The 19,753-nt window shown below is 37.3% G+C and overlaps 1 protein-coding gene across 1 annotated transcript in view; it reads right to left on the reverse strand.

Annotated features, from left to right (window-relative positions):
* The window catches only part of NAA25 (N-alpha-acetyltransferase 25, NatB auxiliary subunit), a 63,793-nt gene that overhangs the window by 23,484 nt on the left and 20,556 nt on the right, over positions 1–19,753 (reverse strand). The window contains exons 8-13 of the mRNA XM_070386051.1: positions 18,383–18,494; positions 17,752–17,841; positions 16,336–16,505; positions 14,119–14,231; positions 6,666–6,873; positions 4,979–5,068 (exon numbers count right to left, since the gene is read on the reverse strand). Of these exons, the coding sequence (XP_070242152.1) occupies positions 4,979–5,068; positions 6,666–6,873; positions 14,119–14,231; positions 16,336–16,505; positions 17,752–17,841; positions 18,383–18,494 (783 nt within the window). The remainder of the gene's footprint in view (positions 1–4,978; positions 5,069–6,665; positions 6,874–14,118; positions 14,232–16,335; positions 16,506–17,751; positions 17,842–18,382; positions 18,495–19,753) is intronic.

The following is a 19,753-nucleotide window of genomic DNA, read 5'->3' on the forward strand; positions in this document are numbered from 1 at the left end:
GCACTGAGCTTCTGAGATTATATTTTATATGCTTTTTTCCCCAAGAGAAAAGAAACAAAATATAACCAAAAATTGGAGTTTTAAATAAATATCATCTATAATCCTACCCAAACTATGTAAACTATCCAAGCTCTACTCAAACTACCACTATGATTAATGTACTGCTTTTGAACTATAATTACTTTTACACAGTAGTAATCACTGCATACATCCAATTTTGTGTTTTCTCATGTTGCTAACTGGTCTTCACAATCCTAATTTTATTTAATTCAACACTCAGTGACCTAAACTCTGCAGTAACACTAGATATAAGACCCAGAGAGTCACAGGTGGTTGCTGGCCTCAACAGGTTCAGAATTGAGCAGAAGAGACAGTTGTACAATTACAGATAAATTTTTTAAGTCCAATGTTATTCAAGGATAACCATAACAGAGTTTTTTAACTTCTTCTTTTTTTTAATGATCTCTCTTAAATGGAAACAAAATTTCAAAGTAAATAGCAAAAAAAAGATTTAATTTACACTTCTGAACTATTACATTCAACATTATGAAGACATTTATCAACCTATTTTATTTTGCAAAATTTAGAATATAACTACAACTCTATGCAAATTCTTCACCAAATCAAAGAACATCAAGGGTTGATGAGGATCTTGGGGAAAATTTTTTTCTAATTAATTTTTATAATATAACAAAAAGGTATAAAATACATTAAGTTCTGAGGATATAATGTAGAGCATGGTGGCTACAGTTAACAAGACCAGTCCTGGGTGTTCTTTGGAAGGACTGATGATAAAGCTGAAACTCCAGCACTTTGGCCACCTCATGAGAAGAGTTGACTCATTGGAAAAGACTCTGATGCTGGGAGGGATTGGGGGCAGGAGGAGAAGGGGACGACAGAGGATGAGATGGCTAGATGGCATCACCGACTCGATGGACATGAGTTTGGGTGAACTCCAGGAGTTGGTGATGGACAGGGAGGCCTGGCGTGCGGCAATTCATGGGGTCGCAAAGAGTCAGACACGACTGAGCAACTGAACTGAACCGAAGAGAGTAGATGCTCATCACAAGGGGAGGAGCTATTCGAGGTGATGAACTTTAACTACACTGACTGTGGTAATCATTTTGCAACACATTATCATATAATATACCTTAAACTAACATAATGTAATGTATCTATTATATCCCAGTAAAAATAGAGAGGGGGGAAAAATTATATCCTTCATGCCTCATTTCATTTGTGTAGCAGAATCATGAAGTCTCTACTGAATTTGTTACAATATTGCTTCTGTTTTTATATTTTGGTTTCTTTGGTCCCATGCATGTGGAATCTTAGCTCCCTGCCTAGGAATCCAACCTGCATCCCCTACATTAGGTGAAGTCTTAATCACTGGACCACCAGGGAAGTCCCTGAATGAGTGTTTGAGGGCATCATCAATTTAAAGTGCTCTTCTTAATCCTTTCACATTCACATCAGTCTCTCTAGAAATCCTCCCAATTTTCTGAACATTTCTTTTGTTTTTAATCTATTTATGTATTTGACCCAGCCAGGTCTTAGTTGTGGCACGCAGGATCTTTGGTCTCGGTTATGGTATGTAGGATCTTCTAGTTGCAGCGTGTGGGATCTAGTTCCTTGACCAGGGATCAAACCCAGGTCCCCTGCATCGGGAACGTGGAGTCTTAGCCACTGGGCCACCAGGGAAGTCCCTATATAACATTTCTAATTTTTATCAGATCCACCTTGAACAATGACTATGTCTACAACTGGAACATTCAGCATCACTTCTGTTGACTTCAAGAAACCAAAAAAAGAAAAAGGAAAAAAGAATAAAATGAAAATCCTAAAAAAAAGTAAGAAAGAAACCTTGCATCTATAATATCTGTAACTTCCCATGTATTTGCACTGTATGATTTTTGAACAACCTACCTTCTTTATTTCTCTGCCCTGTACTTCCCTCATCTGTAAAACTGTAACAATCTTAACTATATTGTTCACAAGGTTTAAAACATGCAAAGATGGGCTTGATAAAGGACAGAAATGGTATGGACCTGACAGAAGCAGAAGATACTAAGAAGAGGTGGCAAGAATACACAGAAGAACTGTACAAAAAAGATCTTCACGACCAAGATAATCACAATGGTGTGATCACTCACCTAGAGCCAGACATCCTGGAATGTGAAGTCAAGTGGGCCTTAGAAAGCATCCCTACGAACAAAGCTAGTGGAGGTGATGGAATTCCAGTTGAGCTATTTCAAATCCTGAAAGATGACGCTGTGAAAGTGCTGCACTCAATATGCCAGCAAATTTGGAAAACTCAGCAGTGGCCACAGGACTGGAAAAGGTCAGTCTTCATTCCAAGCCCAAAAAAGGCAATGGCAACGAATGCTCAAACTACCACACAATTGCACTCATCTCACACGCTAGTAAAGTAATGCTCAAAATTCTCCAAGCCAGGCTTCAGCAATACTCGAACCGTGAACTTCCAGATGTTCAAGCTGGTTTTAGAAAAGGCAGAGGAACCAGAGATCAAATTGCCAACATCCGCTGGATCATGGGAAAAGCAAGAGAGTTCCAGAAAAACATCTATTTCTGCTTTATTGACTATGCCAAAGCCTTTGACTGTGTGGATCACAACATACTGTGGAAAATTCTGAAAGAGATGGGAATACCAGACCACCTGACCTGCCTCTTGAGAAACCTATATGCAAGTCAGGAAGCAACAGTTAGAAGTGGACATGGAACAACAGACTGGTTCCAAATAGAAAAAGGAGTACGTCAAGGCTGTATATTGTCACCCTGCTTATTTAACTTATATGCAGAGTACATCATGAGAAATACTGGGCTGGAAGAAACACAAGCTGGAATCAAGATTGCCGGGAGAAATATCAATAACCTCAGATATGCAGATGACACCACCCTTATGGCAGAAAGTGAAGAGGAACTCAAAAGCCTCTTGATGAAAGTGAAAGTGGAGAGTGAAAAAGTTGGCTTAAAGCTCAACATTCAGAAAACGAAGATCATGGCATCTGGTCCCATCAGTTCATGGGAAATAGATGGGGAAACAGTGTCAGACTTTATTTTTTTAGGCTCCAAAATCACCGTAGATGGTGACTGCAGCCATGAAATTAAAAGACGCTTACTCCTTGGGAGGAAAGTTATGACCAACCTAGATAGCATATTGAAAAGCAGAGACATTACTTTGCCAACAAACATCCATCTAGTCAAGGCTATGGTTTTTCCTGTGGTCATGTATGGATGTGAGAGTTGGACTGTGAAGAAAGCTGAGCGCCAAAGAATTGATGCTTTTGAACTGTGGTGTTGGAGAAGACTCTTGAGAGTCCCTTGGACTGTAAGGAGATCCAAACAGTCCATCCTAAAGGAGATCAGTCCTGGGTGTTCTTTGGAAGGAATGATGCTAAAGCTGAAACTCCAGTACTTTGGCCACCTCATGCAAAGAGTTGACTCATTGGAAAAGACTCTGATGCTGGGAGGGATTGGGGGCAGGAGGAGAAGGGGACGACAGAGGATGAGATGGCTGGATGGCATCACCGACTTGATGGACGTGAGTTTGAGTGAACTCTGGGAGTTGGTGATGGACAGGGAGGCCTGGCGTGCTACGATTCATGGGGTCGCAAAGAGTCAGACACGACTAAGCGACTGACCTGAATTCATATAAAGTACTTTCAAGTGCCTGATGATCAATAAGTGTCAAGTGTTATTATTATTATATGGTCAGATATCTTGCTCCAAAACCAAGAGATTAGGAAAACCATGTCATTATGAGCAAGAACAGATGCTACAAATAAGTGGGGAAGGGTATCTGGGTAGAGACCAAATTACTAAGTAATCAGTTCATTATGGTTTTTACATTAAGATGACTTTTACAGCTCTATGCAACCTTCTGAATCTGGGGCTTCTGATAGCAAGTACTCTGATGAAAAGAATTTCATCCCCACCTCCAGTAGAACACAGTATAACAAGCAGCAGCATATGTGTATATACAATATCCTACAAAAGTTCAGAAGGGGCACAAAATCTGTAATGAGGAAAGGGATGAAATCAAGACACACTTGTCAGAGGCACTCTTTGAGTTAAAGTTAGATGAAGGAGGTGATACAGTTATTTCAAAGAGAGGCAACGTGATGTTCAGTAACAGAAACAGCAACAACAAACAAGTAGATTTAGGGCTTTAAGTAGTTAAGAATCTGGAGATGCAGGCAGAAGCTAGATTAGAGAGCACTGTAAACCATCCTAAGAAGGCTGACCTTTATCCTCAAGAAAATAGGGCATCTCTGAAGGATTTTAAGCATGAGGAGGACATCAAAATTGAGTGCTTGGTGAAATGACCCACAAGAGCAGGGCTGTGTCTGCACACACCATTGTCTCCCCAGCCCTGTTTCTTCTGCAGTTTATTTTCATTAATAATAATGCAATAAGTAGCTAGTTATTTTTTCTCAAAAACTGCTAATAAGAGAAAATGTCAGAGCATGAGACCTAAAGAAAAGGCTGAACCATCAGCTGAATCATTCTTCTCTTGCTCAATGAGTCATGATGTCTCCTTTACCATGTAGTGTGTTTTTGTCTTAAATGGGTTAATCTGAACTATATTCCAAAAAAAAGTACATGCCCGTGTATATAATTTTAAATGAACAAAAATGGCTATTTCATTCCATGGATTCATACACCTATCTCTAAACTAGTTTCTCTGCATTTTAATTATTGTAACTTTGCAATAGGTTGTTTACTCACTATTCAGAAACATTTTAAAATAGAACAGATATCCGCTGATTTAAGATTATCCTGAATATACAGAGGATACTTGGGGGCCTGGGTTTTTCTAGAAGCACCCTGGAGAAAGGCAAGAAGAAAAACCTAAAAGCATAAATCAAAGTCTTGGATTATGTAATTAGTCTAAGGATTTATAATCAATAAAAACAAAGAGTAAAAATAAAGTTAAACTGAAATCACTGGTTTTTACCTGTTTCTCTCCATACATCAATAAGCACATGGACAGCAAGGAGACAGTAATAGTCTGAAAATTGCAATTCGGTTTTCAAACAGGATTTCCCTATAGGGGAAAAAAAAATTATATCTGTATTTTAAGATTTGTTCAATGATTATTGTCCCCAAAGAGTTATGTAAAGCAAGAAAACGACAGCAGGAAGAAGGGTAAAAGAAACTATTAAGAATAGAGTAAATACCAGAAGAAAATATGAGCCATGAATTAAAAGAGTCAAAAAAAGGTGAGACTACACTCAGCTGGAGCAAAAGGCTTTCAGAACAGAGGTGGTACTCCAAATAGTCCCAAAAGGACTATGCGAAAGGCTGTGAAAGGTTTCAAGTGAAGAAAAGAACAGACATCAAGAGCTATGTACAACTAGTGTAATATGCTCATTACTTCGCCTAGTTTTTAAGAATACAGTTAGAGAAATACTAGCATCATCCACTTAGATAATTTAATTTGTATTTTATCACACATATCTAAATAATTTGAACATCATCTACTTCTTTTTTTTGGGGGGAACCCCCCTCCTCCGCTCAGCGCTCTTGCATCGCTCCGCCGTCAAACGATCTTGCCTGTCTTCTTTTCCCTAATTGCCACCACTCCGGGTCCACCAATTGGAATCCACTCAGCTCAACGCCCCGTCCCTTTCCAGTGTTCCTGGATGACCCCTCGTTTTTATTCCAAGATTCCATCGGACCTCTAGCCCCGCACGGAGCAAGCCCATCTCGTCTCTGACCCATTCCCAGAACCCTCATTAGAGTCAGACATTTTTCGTGATTTCTTTCCCTCCAAGGTCACAAAAATTTCCCTACATCTTTCACGCTAGTGGCTGAGACTCTGGCGAGGAGGAAATGGAACTCTGGGACCCAAAAATACGGGTTCTGTTCCGCACAGATTAGTCGATTAATCTTAAGAGGCCAGAATTCTCTCTTGCCCTCTCTTTAGCTGAGACCCGGGACACATGGCAGAGGGAATAAGACCACTATGTGCCTTAGTCCTTCTAATCTTGTCCCTTATAGCTTGATTCTCAGGCCCCGGAGGGTATCTCGTGGTGTAAGGGGAAAAGGTGTAGGTCCATTCTAAAAAGGCTTTAGAAAATAAGCGGAAATCGACAGCCTGCAGAATTAACGAGAAGGGTGGTGAAGGACAACACAGGAAAAAGAAGCAGGTTCTATAAGACGAAGGCCCGAGCGCCAGAGGATTAAGCCAAAGGCTGAGGTCGAACTGAGACTCCATCATCTACTTCTAAACTAAATATATACCTCACAATTTACAACATTCTTTTTGTTCATTTACATAGTCTGTATATGAAGAATACTAAGGCCTCCAAGCAGAAAATGTGACAATTATCATAAACTCTGCAACTCATCCGAATCCCAGTGTGATGAAAAGCTGGCTCACCAGCGCAGGAAGAATATGGCTATCTGGGGCCTATTAAAATTTTTTAAAACTCCAAGCTTAAGAAAGGTTTTGCATTTTATTACTTGGATAGTGTTGCCACTTGATAAAATATTTTTCCTGCCAAAAGCATTAAAACAGTGTGCTATGAGTAATTAGCCTCCAATTAAAAAAAAAAAGTATACAGACATTAAGAAAAAAAACCCTGACTTCTAAGTCTTAGCAGAGCAGGAACTACTGAACACTTTGAAAGGTTGCTCACCAAATTCCAGTCCATGCTGGTACCTTAACATCAGTTCTCTGACCACACTCAGCTTCTGGTTCTTATCCATCGTATGGTACAAGCCAAGTAACCTCGTCAGCTGCACCACACACAAATGTCGCTGCAGAGCTCTGATGTCGGCAGGCAGTGCCAGCTTATCCTCTGTTGGTGTTGACAAAGGAACCACTCCGAGTAACTGATTAATAAACTGTAAAGTTGAAAGAAAAAAAAAAGTACAGGTCTCAAGATGGAACTCATCTTTTAGTAGGTCACAATTAACAAATACTGAAATGGTCTAGAAAAAGACATCAAGGAGAAATACAAATTAAAGCTCCATTTTCTACCAAAATTGCCAACAAAACACTTCTAACAGTACACTTGCTGGTGAAACTCCACATGTGAAACATTCACTGCTGGTCAAGTGTTAATGCTAACACCATGCAGTATATGCATTAAAAGATGAAAAGAACTGTGAAAATGTTTCTTAAATCACAACACATTAACATAATATACAATGTAGCAATGAAAAAATTTATTGAGGAAGAAGGTAAAAAAAAAACAATTACCCTAAAACAAATACTATTATACTACAAATAAATTCTTAAAGGAAACATTATACACTGAAGGGAATGTCAATAGCCTTAAATTGTTTTTTTGATTAAAGCTTTGAGATAATTATAGATTTGCATGAAGTTGTAAGAAATAACACAGATCCTATGTACCCTTCACCCAGTTTTTCCAATGGTAACATCTTTTTTTTTTTTTGGCCATGCCGTGTGACATGCAACATTAGTTCCCCAACCAGGTATCAAACCTGTGGTCCCCTGCAGTGGAATCAGAGTCCTAACCACTGGACTAGGAAATTCTATCCCTCTGGTAACATCTTATATTAAAATGTTTTTAATTCCCTAAATATGGAATAAATTTTTAAAAACATGAGTTCCACAACCAGTTCAGTTGCAATACTGGCAAAAGTGAGTTAGAAGACTGAACTGGAGGGACCCCTACACTGCAGTCAGAGTGCCTGTTTACATGTCACACACGCTCGGGTGCTATACTTTGCAGCTGTCAGGATGTGAGAGCATGCTTGAGCGGCACAAATCTGGGGTTCTAAAAGCTGTTTATGGAAGAGAAATGCAGCCAAGGGGTCACTATATTTTGTGTCTTCCCTATATTTTAAGATCCAAAATTAATACATTATTTTAAAGGAAAAAAGTTCCAACTACACATTTATTAAACACAGGCTATTTTCACTCCCTTCCAAGATCCTATGAAGATGACAGTGAAGAACAAAAAAGGACGCACCCATAAGGATCAAGAACATGTGAAATGTGAAGAGATGACAGCCAGTAAAAAGCATTAACAAGATTTCAAAAGATAAAAGGCACAAGGGCAGGTGGTAGGTAATAACCAATGTATGGGGTCAAGAACGCTGGAATCCAGTAGTATGCAATGGGGAGGCCACCAATAAGCAGCAAGTCTCTTCTAGCTGTGGAGCCTTGGAAGACTCAGAAATTAAAGGCAGAAAGTATGTCTGAAAGCTAAAATGCTGTGGAACTTCAACAGGAGAATCTGCTAAATTCTAAAAAGTTAGACTCCTGCCAAGGTCACTGAGTGAATTCCTAAACCCAGTAGAAGTCAGGGTTTTCCTTCATCCCCAGGAGAAGCTGAACCAGAGACACTGTAGACTCAAGGGGAGACTGGAACGGATCTACTAACCTCACATTTCAGACAAACCCCTAAGAGGAGTTTTAAACGTTCATGGTTCTGTCAGACTGACTGGGGTGAAATGAACAAAAAACAAAAACATTAACTCCAAGAAAGAAAGTTGTATAAAAAAGCTATAATCTCCATATATAAAGTGGCTTTAGTCATAAAAATATAAACACTGAATAATGACTATACTATATTGAGGGGAAAATAAGTAAGAGAAGAGGTAGAATGTTAGAAATGAAATTATTGCTTTCCACAGTAGGATCCCATGGACAGAGAAGTGTGGTGGGCTACGATTCATGGCGTTGCAAAGAATCAGACATGACTTAGCAACTAAACACACACACACAACAGGATACCAAGAGATAAAGACTGTAACCATAAAAATAAAGAAGTATATGAGCGTAAAATTTAGAAATACAGCATTAAATAACAAAAGAAACAGTTAAGAGTTGAAAGTAATTTGTCTGCACAGAGCCAGAACCAGGGCTGGAGAAGGCAAAAAACTGCAATTGTTTTTCAAGATAAGCCTTGTAGTACCATTTGACTTCTTCAATTTTATACATGTAATTTTTAGACAGAAATAAAAGTTGAAATTCCTACTCATCATGCAGTTTCACATCTGTCTTAACTTTGCTTCAATTTCTCTACAACTGTGTGAATTTTAACTTTATTATGATCAGATAACCACATCTGTAACAAAAACTCTGTGGTATTAGTTTTCATGTTTTTTATTAAATGCCCACATAATTTTTATTGCCAGCTTTTCCATTCTTATAAGCCATTTTATATTTCTTGGAAACCATTTTATATATGTAGTTATGTTTATTATTAAGGCCTTCCAACAGGTTTTGTCATAAAACAATATGTTCATTCTCTGTTCTAGTCTTTACAGTTTTACTGCTATACAAAAAGTTTCTTTAAAAACTGGAACTATTTTATTGTTAACTTAAAACCCCAAGACAAAGTAAACCAAATATAAAAATGTCACCAGGGGTGAGACACTTTGGGATAACTGAACTGTATATGGTCCATTCTTAGGGACCAGTCCCATTTTAGAACGTGTCTCCTAATTCAGTGGGACAGCAGTTCTGTGTGATTACTTGGAGAGTCCACAATCCTCTGACAAACATACTGCTGAATGGCAGAATTTTTAGCTACTGAAGTCATCCTACATTTAAAAAGTTGTGGCAGCATAATTACCCCTCTCAATTTAAAAGTTTACATAGGACTACAAAACTCACTGCAATAGCCTTCAACCCTTCGTCTCACTGAACAATGACCAACTCAACACTGCTAGTATTTCGCTATTTCTAGAGGGTTCCTCGCAGTAGATTATTACTATATGGGGTCACAGAGGTGACCTAAGATTTTCAAACATGTCGATAAAGTAGAGCTTCTGGTTCTAAAACTGTGCTAGCAAACCTATATGAATCTCAGCTTAATGAGATGTAAGCACTCCTCTAATGCATTCCCATCATTTGATGCTTTAATTTACAAGATGGTAAGCACTATGAAGCATGGTCAATTGTTCCCTACCTTGGCACTCAGCACATAACATGGGTGACACTTACTGAACAAATCTCTCTCTCCCACATGGTTCTATTTTCTGCTTTAATCCCTCCAGTAGCATGAAACTCACACGCTGCCTTTTTAGAGAATTGTGACTATAAAAAAGATCTTTTTCTCACTGAGCCAAATTCTTAACTCCCTGCAATAACTTCTTGCTGGTCCCTGTTCTTATCCCTCTTCTACAGGAGAGCTTTTCAAATTAGGAGAAATAAAGTACTGTCAGCACCAGACCAAACATCTCTCTTCCAATCAACTGTTTCTCAAAGGTTTTCAAGTATAACCCAGAACCTTCTTTTCTGGATATGTTACAATTTATCTAGAAAACTTCTAAAGCTTAGTCTGAGCTTAACAGCACTCCAAGAATAACCTTTTCTCAACCAAAAGTGAATGGTGGCAGTCATTTCAGAATCCAACAGAGAATACCGGCTACTTACCAGTTTGGGAAAGCACTGCTCCATCTGCCCTAGATGTGTAACCTCAAGACTGCCAGAGCACTGAGTGCAGGTGGACTAAGGGTACGGTCATGAGACAAACGCTGTAGTCATCACCACTGCACTCCCACTGAGCTTCACTCATTCCACATGGGGGTGACAGAGGCTTTCTGGAAGAACAGACGGTGGGAGCCCTGTGACAGGAAGACTTCCAACCTCCACCAATTAAGAGCTTTTTATAAGTAAAGCTGACAAAAGGTCACAGACTTTCTTGATAGACACTAGTATTTCTTAATATAGTGCTATATCCTACCCTGGGCACACTGTTCTTCCAACTGGTAGAGTACTCCAACTGCCCATTACCCAAGGATACTCAGGGCTAAATGCTTAAAAATCTTTAATATGCAAGAAGGTATGAACTTCTCATTAATGGGTGAACTATCTGATCCAATACACGTTGCTGTGGATGAGGAGTCTAAAGGTTCGCCACTTCAGCATGTAATTGATTTGCATTGATTTAATCACATGAAAAAAATCCTGATAGTTGACAATTAACTACAATATGGTACCCAGGCTTAGATCCCTGAAGAGACAAAGGACACTAATGGAAAAGCTACAGAAATACAAATAAAAGTCTAAAGGCCAATTAACAGTTACCAGTTTCTTAGTTCTGACAAATGTACCACTGTTTTTAAGACGTTAACATTGGGGAAAGCTGGGTGAAGGGTAGAGTGTAACTTTCTTTACTATATTTACAACTTTTCCTATAAATGTAGTTATTCCAAAATGAAGGGTTTTTTCCCTTTAATTTTATTGAAGTATAGTTGCTACAATATTGTATTAGTCTCAGATATACAGAAAAGTGACTTAGCTATATTTTTTCCAGATTCTTTTACATTATAGGCTTTTATAAGATATTGAATATAGTTTCCTGTGCTTTTTATTTATCTATTTTATATATAGTAGTGTGTGTATCTGTTAATACTATACCCCTAATTTACCCCTTCCCCGCTTGTTCCCCTCTGGTAACCATAATTTTGCTTTCTACACCTGTGAGTCTGTTTCTGTTTTGTAAATAAGTTCCTTTGTATCATTTTTTAGATTGCACACATAAGTGATATATTTGTCTTTGACTTACTTCGTTTAGTATGATAATCTCTAGGTCCATCTATGCTGCACATGGCGACATTTCATTCTTTTTTATAGCTAATATCTCATTTCATGTGTGTGTATGTCTATGATGTATGTATGTAAGGGCTTCCCTGGTGGTGCAAGAGTAAAGAATCCACCTGCCAATGCAGGAGATGTGAGTTCAATCCCTGGGTTGGAAGATCCCCTGGAGAAGGAAATGGCAACCCACACCAGTACTCTTGCCTGGAAAATCCCATGGACAGAGAAGGCTGGTGGGCTACAGTCCATAAAGGTGAAAAAGAGTCGACATGACTTAGCAACTAAACAACAATATATGTATATATGTGTGTGCATATAGACATAGATCTACACATGCCATATCTTCTTTATACAGTTATATGCTGATGAATACTTAGGTTGCTTTCTTGTCTTTACTACTATAAACAGTGCTGCTATGAACACTGGGATGCATGTTATCTTTTCAAATTAGAGTTTTCATCTTTTCTGGCTATATGCCCAGGAGTAGGATTGCTGGATCACATGGTAGTTCTATTTTCACTTATTTGGGAACTTCCATACTGTTTTCCACAGTGGCTGCACAAATTTACACTCCCACCAACAGTATAGGAGGGTTCCTTTTCTCCATACCCTCTCTAGCATTTATTATTTGCAGACTTTTTTTTTGCAGACTTTTTGTTGAAAGCCATTCTGACTGGAATAAGGTGATAGTTCATTGTAGCTTTGATTTGCATTTCTCTAATAATTAGTGATGTTGTATATCTTTTCATGTGCCTGTAGGCCAACTGCATGTCTTCTTCAGAGAAATGTCTATTTGGGTCTTCAAGGTTTATTTTTTAAAAATCCCTAAGATTTGATGACTGTTTCAGCAAGAATAAATCGTGATTTGACAAAATCAGCAATTAACTGCTACAGTTTTGAAAAAATCAGAGACAAGACATTAAAAGCAAAGTCCACTGGACTTCATCAAACTTTAAAATTTTACTCTGGGAGTTTCCTGGTGGTCCACTGGCTAGGACTCAGTGCTTTCACTGCTGAGGTTTGACCCCCAGCCAGGGAGCTAAGATCCTGCAAGTCCCATGACATGAGCAAAAACACAACTTTGCTCTGCAAAGGATTCTGTTAAGAGGATGAAAAGACAAGCTGGGAGAAAATATTTGAAACCACATATGTGACAAAGGACTTATATCCAGAATATCTAAAGAATTCTTAAAACTCAACAGTAAAAATCCCTGGTGGCTCAGATGGTAAAGCATCTGCCTACAATTCAGGAGACCTGGGTTCGATCCCTGGGTCGGGAAGATCCCCTGGAGAAGGAAATGGCAACCCACTCCAGTACTCTTGTCTGGAAAATCCCATGGACGGAGGAACCTAGTAGACTGCAGTCCATGGGGTCACAAAGAGTTAGACACAACTGACCAACTTCAACAGTAAAAAAAAAAAAAAAAAAACAATTAGAAAATGAGCAAAAGATAATAACAGACATTTCACTGAGGAGAAAATACAGATGGCACATCAGCACATGAAAAAATGTTTAACAATATTAACCATTAGGAAAATGCACATTAAAACCATAATGAAATATCACTACATATTTATTAGAATGGCAAAAATTAAAAATTGTGATAATACCTAATGCTGATGAGGATGCAGAAAAACCAGATGACTCATACATAGCTAATAGAAATTTAAAAGACCTAGTCACTGTGGAAAAGTTAGGCCTTTTCTCTAAAAAGCTAAACATGCAGCTATCATAAGATCCCACAACTGAACTCCTGGGCATTTTCTCAGAGAAATGAAGACTTAGGTTCAAGTAAAAAACCTGCATGCAAATGTTCACAGCAGCTCTATTTGTAATAGCCTAAAACCTGAGACACCCAGATGTTCTTCAACAAGTTAAAGTAACTTGTGGTACATCCATATCAAGGAATATTATTCAGAATAATATTGCAGTACCAGCAATGAACATGGTACATGTAACAACACAGATGAACTCCAGGGAATTTTGCTGAGTAAAGAAAGTTATACATAATATGATTCCATTATATAACATTCTTAAAATGGTAAAATTGTGGAAAAAGAAAACATATTAACAGTTGCTAAGGGAGAGGGATGGGTAAAGGAGAAGATACAGGGAGGTGGCTGTGGGCAGAAAAGGGTAGGCAGCACATGGGGGGCACTCTGGTGTCAGAACTACTATGCATCTTGTCTACGTAGTGGCCACATGAATCCACATGCACTACACACACAAGCACACCACACATATACATACAAGTGAATGCACGTAAAACTGGTGAAATCTGAATAAGCAAAGTGGGTGAAAGACATACAAATCTCTTTGCATTATTTCTCTCTCTCTCTCTCTACACACACACCAGGAGAACTCAATTACCTACCAGGGGCTTATTCTCACTGAGGCCCAGCTTTACAAGAAATTATGCCTTAAATCTGATAGCACCTAGACTACTTGCTTGATAGAGCAATATCTTGATAATCTCACATTCACTACTTTCAGCCAGTTTAGAGAAGAAACATGAACTCTTAACCTAGTTACAATAAATACAGGTAACCAACAGACCCCTACTTACTTTTGTACACTGTGTAGCAGGCAAGAGGTCAACAAACACCTTGAGGTCTGTGAAACAACAAGGTTTATCCCCAAACTTTTTAAAATACTGGAACATTAATTCCTCTGGATCACCTAAGAGAGAGGAGGGTAAAATATCACTAAATAATTCATGGACTAAAGAAATTTCTAATTTAAGTGATAAGTCTGATTTGAGAAACATTTATTTAAATTAAATGAAAATTTGCTTCAATGAGAATGAAGATGACAATGAGGGCAGGAAGATAGCTTGCTAGTTTAAAAATAAATGAATACTTGAAAAAGAAGTTGAATCTTACCAGTTATTACACTGAGGAAATGTGAAGTTTTTCATTCAACTGAAGTTTAAATAGTTAAAACGTTTTCATTAAAGTTTAAATACTTGAGTCTATACGCAAGCATAAAACAAACATGCTTTTCTCCAGTTCTTGAACTACTTAATAAATATTAAATAAATGCTAACTGCATGAAAGATAATGTTTGTAAACAGGCACACCAACAGAAGAGAAAGTCAATGGGAAGAGCCGTGGGCCAATAACTCCAAAGTCAAAATGTAAAATTTAAACCTGGATATGCAGAAAGCTACCAGCTCATTTTATTTTTCCTCAAATTAAAAATAAAAACAATAAAAGTAGAATGCTCTCAAACTGAACTAGACTTAGGAAGCAGAGATTTTTAATAAGATCTCTGTAAGATTTCAGGCCTCAGTTCCTTCTGTTTCTAGGAACAGAGATCCCATAGCTTTAATCAGATTCTCACAGGTCTCTGTGATCCAAAAGAGACTAAGAATCACTCACTGGTAAGAAAAAGACAAAAACTTCTATGTGTGGAGATTAGGCAAATCCAATTTGTAAGATTCAGGTGGGTGAGAGGGAAGAGAAAGATAGGAGATGAATATAATAGCAAGTGTGAAAGCAGATCCAAATAGTTTTCTTTCCAGCTTTGGAAAGAAAGCAATTTTTTTTTTTGCCTGCACCATGCAGCTTGTGGGATCCTACTTCCTCAACTTGGGATTGAACCCAGGCCCCCTGCAGTGGAAGCACAGAGTCCTAACCACTGGACCACTGGAAATCCAAAAAAAACAATTCTTTGAAATATATTTTAACAATATTTTGCTGAAAGTCACGTGAAGAATTTTCATTTGCAATTCGGGAATAAACACAAACTAAAGTGACTAAGGTAGACCCAAAGAAAGAAGTCAACATGGAATTCAAAACTGGCTGTGAATAATCGACATACAGAATGACAGAGATAGCCAGTTAATTTTAGAATCAACTGCAGAAAACATTAATTACATGATTAGAAGGGACAGAGATGTTCTAGGATAGGTTTTAGGTATTGAGAAGTGCTCATCATCTGAGGACAACTGGTCCCTAAAAAACCCTCTTAATCAAGTTTTAATGAGAACCAAATTTCTATAATGATGAATGGGGTGGGGGGGAGGGGAAAGGTTCTTTGGAGCTTTATCTTAAAAAAAAAAAAAAGAAAAGAAACTGAAAATGTTTTTAAAGTTCACGATCCTAAACCTAACAAAATTTAGGGTATAATTAAAACTGAAGCTAATTCTAATTCTTAATATGAGCTGATTTTGGCTGGGAACAGTGCTTTTTCCCCATAAAACGGTGAACTAGTACAATATGACCACATTCACTCTTGTGCAGTAAGCTCAACAAGAACCATTTTAGAAAAACATCTAAGCACTTTCATCACATTTCCTGAAGGTCTCTCTTAATGCTCTACTATCCAAATCATTCTTTTCTCTCATCTTGTCATTATCCTTATAAATTTTCTCAACTGTTAACTGCTCTAAGTTGGCCAGAAGTTATTTTATCAATGGTTTTGTGAGTGCTTAGAGTAGATTTTCAAGAAATTCATTCATTCATTTCTTGAAATCCTCGAACTTTTACAGAACTGGCTATTTTACTTTGAAATCGATTTTGATATTATTGTTAGGTCAGCAAAAGAATGCCTGACAAAGACTCTGATGGCATAGAGAGAAATGTTAAAGTTAAGCCAAGTTGCACATGTGACTGAGGCCTAATTTTATTAGTGATCCATTCATCAGTAAGGTTAAGAAGACACTTGCTTCACAAAACACAACTTTATCACTGTAGGCCTCAGAGAACAGATACCGCCCTTGGCTACCGAGTGTGTCTTTATCCCTTCTCCATGGTTCCCAAATAGCATTACAGCTTCTTACCCAGTTTGTACTCATCATTAAAACCTTGACGTCGTAAACGTCTAATCAGCTCCAGTTTAGCTAGATGGGGTCCTCGGAGATGGCGAGAATTTTTAGATTCTTCTGTTATCCGATCTTCTATAAACCTCACAGCTTCTTCTGCAGAATAATGTACTTCTCCTTCTAAAGAGCTGGGTATAAACACATGAAAAAGGTATTTTGTGCCTCTATTCTTCTGTGCCAAAACTTACAAGTCAAGCCAAACTGATTTCAAGAAACAAATTAAAAATAAAAAAAAGTATCTGATAACAAAAAAACAATACAAATGAGAATAAAAGCTATGAGAGCTTATTCTGATGGTTAGTATGATACATGATTCCTCCCAGTTCTGGCATCTGATTATTACAGAGACTAACCACCTCTACTGCTTTCTTAAAAAAACATTATATATTTTTCATATATAAAATATTACCCAATTAAAAATATAAGTAAATTTTAGTGCTAAGAAAATGAGTCTGAGAAAAATTAGACACTTAGTTAATATTATAAAGTAAGCATCAGTTCATAATTGATTATCATGAGTCTTATTTCCTTATTCACTTTTTTAAAAGATCCTATTTATGAATACTGTCTGTAATAGTCCCCAAAACAGGAATCGGCAACAATACAAGTACCCATCAACAGGAGACAGATTGAATGAATTTTGTACATTTCTAAAACGGAGTTCTCCTAAGTCACTAAAAAGAATTAATCAAATCTGTGTTTACTATATATGGAAAGACGCCCAAGATACATTTTAAGGCGGGAGAATATCAAGTTGTAAATCATTACATCTAAAAGAATTTCATTTTTATGTTAAATAAGAATAGTTATGTTAGTATATACATAATATAAATAAATTTGGAAGACACCAAAGTCTTTTTCAAATAAATGTGGAAGATATCAAACTATTATCAAGAGTAATTTCTGTCAATCATACCTCAATAAAACTGGGGAAAAAAACATCCTGGGGTGACAGGGTCTAGGAACTAACATTTTTTTCACACCATACATTTCTGTCCTAATTTAGGATTTTTACAATGGACATGTATTTATTTTAAAATTTTAAAATGGAAAAAAAAATCTTTCTTTGAAAGAGATACATTATTGAGACAGAATTCAATTAGGCTTATAAGGAAAGTGAAGTCGCTCAGTCGTGTCTGACTCTGTGACCCCATGGACTGTAGCCTACCAGGCTCCACCCTCAAGGGATTCTCCAGGCAAGAGTACTGGAGTGGGTTGCCAGTACCTTCTCCAGGGGATCTTCCCGACCCAGGGATTGAACCCGGGTCTCCCTCATTCCAGGTAGACGCTTTAACCTCTGAGCCACCTGAGAAGATCATCTTTTTACTACAACATATTAAAAAGTGCTGTAATTCAGGAGAAGAGACAACTTACTGTTCACCTTCAGCAGGAGGAGTCCAGGCCTCTTCAATCAGTCGAAAGACAGAATCGAAATAAGTCAGATAGAACTGCCAGTCATCTGAGCTAAAATCAGATTGAATGGTGCACACAGGATTAAACCCAAGTTGTGACAAATCTGCCTGAGGAACCATGATACTCAACTTATTTTCTAAGTGATATTTTAGTCTTCATTAGGAGAAATCCAATCTTCCCTCTGGGTTTCTTCTACAGCCCTAAAAGGGCAGCAACTCCAAAGATATTTTCAAGGTCAAACACTTCTAAGAAGCTATTTTTTCCTTCAATAAAATAACCAGGTCTAAAAACCTAATATTTTTTATAGAAAACCCGCCACATCAGTGCTTCCTAGGTAGGCTGGGGGGAGACCAATACTTAGTTTGACAAATTAATGAAATTTCAGCATTCATTCTGAATACTCAGCATCCTGGTCGCAAAAGTTTCACTATACCTCTTTACTGAAAGATGAAGGCTCATCAAAAACTTTTAAAAAATATCCAGGACACACAACTAAAGGACTTCACTTTATGCCCAGAAATCTCAAAAGATATAGTCCAAAAAAATCAAAAAGCCCCACTCTATTCTCATAGTCCAAGAAGCATCTACTTACTTTTTCAGTAAGAGGCGCCGAGAAAGGGCGTTACACTCTGGCCACCTGCTCAGTTTCTTATACATAGCCATGCATTTATTTTCCCGACTCTGAATCTCACTTGTCAACTTCTCTACAATTAAAAGCAATAAAAGCTAGTAAGCTGGTTTCATTTTCACTCAGAAATCAGAACAAAGTCCAAATACAATAAGGAAATTGTCACATGTTCTTAAAATTCACTCTCTCAGAAAATGGGATCACCGTTAGATACAAAGTTCTATCTCATAAAGGTTATTTTCCTGAAAAGAAAAATAGTATATTTCTGATATAAACTTTTAAATCCTGTTTTCCTATAAAATAAAAGGATCCAAAACATATAGAGTTGAAGATCTAGTATATGGGATACACATAAAATCCCAAGAGTATCTAAGGACTATATATTTAGACCATAGACTGACCATCCACACACTTTCAAAACACTGAATAAGCTTGGCCTTGAACAAGATGAGAAAGGGGAGATGTTAGGAGGAAGATGAAAAGAAATGAATCAAATTCTTCTGACAGCTGGGAACAAAAAAACTAGGATTAAATTTCTGACCAAATTACATCTGCCCTGTTCTTTTAAAACAGTTTAGCAGATTAAGGATGCCAACAATTACATTATGAATTTTCTATAGAAAATTTAAACTTTAACTATCCATAGAACTACAACCTAACTGAATAAAAATACAAAGTTGACTTCTACTCACCTGCAAGGAGGCCAAAGTTAGAAAGTAACATTAAAAATAAAAACAAAACTCTTCCTACATTTTACAGAATTAAAATAGTTAAAACTATCAGTTACTGATGTGGTTTTAGTAAAGGATACATTATTGTTGTATGAAACAAAATCTTTTTCATGGCTGGACCTAATGAGAGTTATGAGGCCATAAAAGAAACTGACCATAAAGTCACAATTAAAAAACAGAGTTGTCAAAACGATAACTGCATTCCCATGAATTTCTCCTAAGGAAATCAAAGATGTGTAAATATTTAGGAAACAAATTGTTATAAATGTCTAAAACCAGAGAAATAGTTAACACCATCCATGAAGTTCATACAAATAAATTTTCCAACAAAAAGGAAAAAAGTATTTTCACAACAACAGAAAAGAGCTCTAACTTCTTTAACACGTAAAGTGCTCTTGCAAATCAATAAGAAGATTAACCAAATTTTTAGAAATAGGGAAAGACTAAGGAAAAGCAGCACAGAGAAGAAAACATTAATGATTTTTAAACAATTGAAAAAATAATTATGCTCCCTCATGGCTAAATAAAAAATTGTTAAGGTATGTTTTATCTAACTGAAAAACAAAAAGTTTGATAATATAGATGGGTAAGTATGTAAAGAAAC

The sequence above is a fragment of the Bos mutus genome, chromosome 17, assembly GCF_027580195.1.
Source record: "Bos mutus isolate GX-2022 chromosome 17, NWIPB_WYAK_1.1, whole genome shotgun sequence".
NCBI classification, from domain to species: Eukaryota; Metazoa; Chordata; class Mammalia; order Artiodactyla; family Bovidae; genus Bos; species Bos mutus.